Consider the following 7,476-nt stretch of genomic DNA (forward strand, 5'->3'; position numbering starts at 1 on the left):
ATGTGCAAAACATCTAACATGCAGATGTGCTCCCTCACATAACAACTCATGCTTGTGATGCTGTACTATTAGTTCACATGCCTTGGTATTGTTGCCTGCATTATCTAAGGTTCAAGTAAGCATTTTCTCCCTTAAACCCCACTCAGTTAGGCTGCTTACAATAGCCTCTTCTAAAGCATAGCCGGTATGAGGATACTTGACTTCCTTCAAACTAATGATTTTCTTCTTATGCTTGAAATCAGCATCAACATAATGTGCAGTTATGACCATATATCCTAAGTTCTTAAGGGAAGTCCACATATCAGATGTGAAGCACACACGAGAGTCTAAGACTGAAAACTCATTGTGAAGATCTTGCTTCATCTTCTCATACATCTTGAGGCAATCATTACGAACGGTTTGGCGCCCTACACATTTCATTGTTGGTTGTAGAGTTTCCATCCATGGCTCAAAGTAAGGGTCTTCAAATTTATTGAATTCAATTTCATCATGTATGACAAACTGAACCATGCGCTCATGACTTAAGACGGGGTCAAACACAAAGGTATCTGAAGATTTTTTCTTTATGGTGGCTAAAAAACTGTTTCTATCATCATCCCCAATAGCCGAGCAAGTTGTAGCAATATGACTTCTAAGACTAGTGCCCGATTGAGCCCCAAGTCTCAGCCCACAATACTTGCAAACTGCCTTCCAAACGTCATCTACCATCACCAAATCCTGCTCAAAGTATTGCCATACCTTTGATCTCCTAACACGTGGTTGAGATGAATCATGCTCATCATCGGTTCCAGAGCTATCAGTTGTGTGGGGTGTGCTTGCAGACATTTTTGAGGTAGTAACAATGAATCTGCACAAGCAAGCAATGGCTGGATCAGTTAAAATTGTGTATGAAGAATATTGTTGTTACAGTACATATAAAGCAAAAAAAAGTATGTATGAAGAAGATTTCCATTTTTGGGGAACAAAATAATTATAGTATGCAGTACAAATAATTGCTGCTAGCAGAAGTTTATTAAGATCAAAGAAAAATACCGACTAAGATTTCTCTGTGGATAAAGACTGTTGCTGGAAAGGGTATCCTTATAATTATGTCTACACTTAGTGTCGCGCAGACGCGCAATCTAATGGATAAACCAAAATAATGGTAGTTCCAGTCAGAACATCAAAAGTGAACATATGTCATCGAGAAATCTTAGTTTTGAATGGGCAAAAACACAACTGATGCTCCAACTATATTCCAGAATAAAAGCTGTATAATGGCTCAAATGTGGAAAAGGGATGGGGAACCTAAAAAATGCTCAAGACAAGGCACACGGAAACAGTAGCCAGTAGGTAACACATAAGCCAAGATTAATATTAAGCACTTGATAGAAATGTCCAGCGCACAACATGTGGTTGAGCATAGGAACCAGCCAAAGCAATCAACTAACCATACGGTAACCCTGACAAGAGCACTGGAACGACCTCGTAGAAATTTGTTTAGCGATCCGAACACATTTGTCAAGTGTCGGCCCCCTTAGTCTTTTTTAGTGCATCTACCTTGATTGGTGGCCTTGCCAAGAACGAGAAGGCACAGTAAAACAGGTAGTGGAGAATAATTAATTCAACTCGATCTGAAGCAGAAATTTAGAATTTTTTTGTTAAACTAAAATTGCTTAGCTGCGGCCAACCTCAGTCTTTGTCAGCAAGTTGTACTGATAAGCTGCTTACAGGCTCAAGCAATTAAGCAATAAGCAGTAATAGCAAGCCGGACCAAAGTCTTGGCAAAGCAGAGTAAACAATCATGTAAGTTTCTGTTTAACAAGCACAAAGGCATGTCTTTCACAAACTTAGGCTAGGCAGTTAGCCGAGACGGAAATTCTGCCCTTCAGAAGAAATGTTTGAATGCTAACAAGTAAAGGTGAATTCTACAACGCTGAGGTAATTTTGACAATCCTTGTTGCAACAGAAGACAACTAGGAATAATGCTTGCAAGCCACACTGCAAGCTTTAAATGACTGTAATCTTTTTCTTCGAACGAACCTAAATGACTGTAATTTAGTCTTTGGAAAACATAACACTACTGTATTCTGACGGATGTACTAATGGTAATCCGACCCAAAACGATTGAAGTTAGCCACTGCCTGTTCACTGTTCAGAATGCACAGGGAAAGGAAAGCAGAGCAGTGATTCAACATTGCAAACACTGATTTGAAGCACAGATCGAGCAAGACTGCAAGAGCATGAGTCAGTCACCTGTCCGGCGGCGAGTTCCTCACTATGTAGATGAGCGCCGACAGCACCTCGGCCTAATCTTGACCCAGCAGAGAACCGGCGACCGTGAGGCGTGACGGCGGTGGCGGGGACCGGCGATGCGTGGCGATGGTGGCTCCGCGTCCACGAGCGTGGTGGCGGCCAGCGGGTGCTGGGAGGCGTGGCGGCGGCGGTGGCCGATGAATGCGTGGCTGCGGCGGGCCGGCGAGGCGTGCCAGCAGTGGGCCGGCAAGGCTTGCTGATGGCGACGGTGGCCGGTGGAGGCGTGGCGCCGGCGAGGACCTGTGACCGCATAGCGCCGAGGCGGCCGACGGGCCGAGGGTGGCGGATGGGTGCCGGGGTCCGGGGCAGGATAGGGTTTACCGTGGATGTGTATCCGTTTCCAATTCATGGGCTCAATCCATTTAGAACTAAATCATTGAGGCTCAATTCAAATCAGGCCAAACTATTCATTTTAGCATCCAACTCAAACCAAATCAATTAATATGATGAACCCATTTACAACCAACCAAAACAAGCCTAGAGAAAATCCAATCCACTAAAACCATTTTTGCCCAAACCATTTGCAGGTCGGCTCCTCCCGGAAAACCTATAGATCTTCCGCAAGTTTTTTTGATAGATATCTTCCAGTGTTTGAGATCCGTGCCAACTAAAATAAATGAATGTGATGCAACCACGTGGGTAGCAGGCAGCGTGCCAGGCACGGACGGGAGTAGAGCAGAGGACGCAAGCGGCATAAAGTAGACATGCAGGATGCGTGGAGGGACGTGTTTGGAAAGTTAATCAAGTTTTTAACTTCAAGTGATCTTTTCTCTTAAACCATAAATCCAATTTAGAACCTGTTTGAATCAAAATATTCTTCGGAATTAATGGAACAGAACAAGATTCAATATGTTATTTTATTTTTTATCTTAAAACTTCAACATTTGAATATACTGTCTCAATATTATATGTTATTTTATTTTTTATCTTAAAACTTCAACATTTGAATATACTGTCTCAATATTTTGAACAGATCATTTCAACATATATAGTATGCTATTTCAACATTTATTCTAAAAATGTTGAATTAGTATATCCAAAGTGTAGGAATAGTCTTTTCAGAGTGTTGAATTAACTCAAAACAAGTGTTGAAGTCTTAAAGATGGTTTTACAAGAATTAGAGTTGAAAAATAGAAAGAAAGAAAGAAAAAGAGGCATAGCACCGTGCTCATGTTGAGCCTTCCGGCATTCATAGTGGGCAGAGAACAAAAAGTACCAGAGGGATCTATGGCTTTGCTTCTCCGCTTCTTCATGTTAATCTCTTGGCCTGCTGGCTGCCTGCGATTGGGTCATCTTGCAGCTGTGCGCTCGGCACGTGCGATCGGAGGCTCTCAAGACCCAAAAATGGTTAATTGGGACTTGGACTTTAAAGATATCACTCTTATATGTCTTCTTATCTGTCTTTCAGAAGACATATAGGAGTCCCCGGCTCCTCCGCCCCTGCCGGCCACTAGAGGACAGAGGGGGGAGGGTTGGTGTGTTCTATACACAAGTGCTCCGAGCCACAAATCCCCACTCCACTCCGTTCCACAAATCCTCACTCCCCTATCCGTGATGCAGTGACCTGCTGCTCCGAGCCTGCCACATACTGGTAGTTGTTGGAGCAAGCATATAACCTGCACGCCTCTACCACCTCCATACTCGCATCACAGGCCCCAATCCCATCCCGCCGCCCCACCGAACCTGCTTCTTTGATAGCCTTCCTTTGCTTTCCCCTCCGATCTTTGCTCGGTCCCTGGCTAAACATGACCGAATCCTTTGTGCTCAACACCGGCGCGAGGATCCCATCGGTTGGCCTTGGCGTATGGCAAATTCAGCCTGACGCCGTCGGCAACGCCATCTATGCTGCTGTCAAGGTCCTTTCCGATTTTGCTCTGAATCCCTCCTGATTTCCCTTTCATGCAGGGAACTTTTCGGCCCTGACTAGTTCTTGGCGCTTTTCGAAAGCTTCCTGGCGACTGTATGTGTTGAGCCTGAATTACCGGTTCACTGCATCAGGCTACTAGGATAGGATAGGATCTGCCTGTTTTATCCTGGGCCTGTAAAATTTGTTTTAAATAGAATGAGGTCTATGACATAACAAACTCGTGATCAAGTTGGAAATTTCTGTTGATGCAGTTACCTCAGCTAACCTAACTAGTTACATATATATAACAAAAGGAACTGGCAAAGCCAAATTATCTTGCCCCTGAAGTGTTAATATGCTCCATGGGATCATAGTGTTCATTCAAACATAGAAGAACGTGGTAGAATTTTAATCTGATTTTAAGTCTTTACTTTTTTCAAAACAAAGTGTTCCTAAGTCCTGGATATATCATCAGATTGTTTGCATCTCTTCTATCCCTCTCTAAAATTGTTTTTTTTGTTTTTTCCAACACAGGCTGGGTATCGGCACATTGATTGCGCTGCAGCATACAGCAATGAGAAGGAGGTAAATAGTAATTACTTTCACCCAGTTTACCATCACATAAATTTTCTGTTCCATGTGCACACTGTTATTTCTTTATCGTAACTGATTAGGTTGTAATTGTTGGTTCTCTCAAGAAATATATTTATTGACTTACTTTAGTTTATCACACAATCATATGATTGTTTCAACTCACCTGAATATGACACGATGCATGTCATAACTTTATTCTTTACTCCTATTTTCTACATCATGTAGAACATTTCTTGTAAGGAAATTCGATTCGTTCATTTTTAAAAGCAGTATTTAGAGAAGAATCATATCCAGATATAGTGATAATAAGTCAATCAGATAAAAGTGATAAGATAATAAGGAATGTAAGGATAGCACAACAATTTGTGTTGGAACGAAAACCTTCCACAGTTTCTTTCACTTCTGTTTGATTTGATTTGATGTAATTTGCTTGTAAATCTAGAGCTATTCGCTTTCATAGGTGGGCTTGGCTTTGAAGAAATTATTTGAGGATGGTGTGGTTAAGCGTGAAGATATTTTTGTCACCTCTAAGCTGTGGTTAGTCTCCATTTCTGGAGCTTAATTTAAACAAGGTTTGGGTAAGTAGCTTATGGATCTTACATGACAGAGTAAAAATGTTAAATAAAATATCTGAACTTTGCAGGTCCACTAATCATGCACCTGAAGATGTACCAGAGGCAATTGGTACCACACTTAAAGATTTGCAGCTTGACTACTTGGACTTGTACCTTGTAATGCTTATACTTTATCGTATATCCAGTTAATAGCTTGCATCACTGCTCATATGCAAAGATATACCTGTGGTTAACTGAGCACTAAAAGTTCAAGTTATTGTCCAAGTAAAACAATTGCATTCATCCACTTTTGTGCCTATCTAAAATTTGTCTAATGAGGTCTGGTGGCCATTAGTTACATGCCAAAAACAAGTGCTGACATTAGGGCTATCAAAATGAAAGTCACTATGTCTCCCATAAATCAGTTGCAGTTTTATTGTCAGATAAGGGTAGTTGAATTTAAATGCTTATGTTTCCATCTGACCAAGCTTTCCGGCACAGAAGTGTATGATGAAGGTTGAAGAATTCCAGGATACAACTCTCAATACTGAGCAAATGAACTTGCAAGCATGTGTCTGCCATTTGTTTCATGGCAACTGACCTTATTTTGCAGATTCATGGTCCATTCCGTATCAAGAAGGGAACTACGATGAGCCCTGAAAATCTTATCCCTACTGATATCCCTGCTACATGGGGAGCAATGGAGAAGCTATATGACTCTGGCAAAGCTCGTGCAATCGGTGTGAGTAATTTTACGTGTAAGAAGCTGGAGGATTTGTTCGCCATTGCACGTGTGCATCCAGCAGTCAACCAGGTTGAGTGCCATCCGGTTTGGCAGCAAGACAAGCTCCGTAAGCTTTGTCAGTTGAAGGGTGTTCATCTTTCTGTAAGCTTGACATAATATAAACAAATATCCCTGCATTTAGTTTTCAGTTGCAATTGATCAGATTTATTTTTATATACTCTTACTCTTGTTGTTACAGGCCTTTTCACCCTTAGGTTCACCTGGGGTCAATGGCCCAAGCGTCCTCAACAACCCCATTGTGATCTCTGTTGCTGAGAAGTTGCAGAAAACACCTGCCCAGGTCGCTCTACGGTGGGGAATTCAAATGGGCCAGAGTGTACTTCCCAAAAGTGCCAATGAAGCAAGGATTAAGGAGAACATCGACATATTTGATTGGTCCATTCCTGAAGATCTGATGGCGAAGTTCTCTGAAATCAAACAGGCATGCTCTAGCTTAGCCTTTTCTCTGCTATTTGCATTTCATTGGCTTCTTGTCTATGATTGTTGCAAGGGTTCATGTAGCAAAACAATATGCATGTTGCAACCTAATGCACCGGTCTTTTATTGTATACAAATATAATGAATGAATACTTCATGCACTACTTTCGTTTTTTCCATCTGACATTTGTTCCGGCTTGTAACATGCAGGTTAGGTTGCAGAGAGCCGAATTTGCAGTTAACCCTCAGAGCGGCTATAATACACTGGAGGATTTTTGGGATGGCGAGATATAAAGCATACAGATATGTCCAGCATACATGAGCAGGGCAAGGGAAATAATCTTATATGCTTTGCCTGGACAGCTGAGAATTATTACCTTCATTTGGATTTTGGAGAAAGAAAATGCGAATACTTGCCCTATGCTGCTCTTCTAGACGCTTCTTTTCATTGTATCCAAAGATGACTGTGTTACATTTACAAATAAAGTAAATGGCTTGTTCAAATTATCTTTATGACAAGGATGATGTTGGAGTATGTTAAAAAAGGGTCAGTTTTCAATATAAATTATGACCAATTTTCGGAAGCAATTTTTACCACAATTTCAAATGGACACTATTCAACTGTGCAACATGTTCCACGCTCTCAAGAATCGAGTGTTCAACTTTAACAGGCCTGAAACAGATAACCAAAGATTTGTCATAGTCTTACATCTCCAGGTTGATTACTTTGACCTTGATAGAAAAAAAGGTTGATTTGTTTGACAGAGATAATTCTGAAATATGCAAGGATTTGGTGGCTGAATGTTCTTTCGTGTTCTGTGAACGGAGAGCCCTCCGTGCTCTGATCTCGTCTTCGGACTACACTCATTGGCAGTCAATAGCAAGCCAAGTGGTGTCTCTGAGAAATGCTCTATGGCAGTATTGAACTTTCCACTTTGTAATTTCGTTACTTTCATAAGGAGATC

General features: G+C 41.5%; 1 protein-coding gene across 1 annotated transcript; it reads left to right on the plus strand.

Annotated features, from left to right (window-relative positions):
- The first annotated feature begins 3,726 nt into the window (after positions 1-3,726).
- Positions 3,727-7,099, plus strand: LOC120665273 (aldo-keto reductase family 4 member C10-like). The gene is made up of 7 exons (XM_039944793.1): positions 3,727-4,151; positions 4,676-4,726; positions 5,196-5,272; positions 5,379-5,466; positions 5,903-6,175; positions 6,273-6,515; positions 6,722-7,099. The coding sequence occupies exons 1-7, from the start codon at positions 4,041-4,043 to the stop codon at positions 6,803-6,805; spliced, it is 927 nt and encodes a 308-aa protein (XP_039800727.1). The 5' UTR covers positions 3,727-4,040; the 3' UTR covers positions 6,806-7,099.
- Positions 7,100-7,476: the final 377 nt, after the last annotated feature.

This window comes from Panicum virgatum, chromosome 3N (assembly GCF_016808335.1).
Source record: "Panicum virgatum strain AP13 chromosome 3N, P.virgatum_v5, whole genome shotgun sequence".
NCBI lineage: Eukaryota > Viridiplantae > Streptophyta > Magnoliopsida > Poales > Poaceae > Panicum > Panicum virgatum.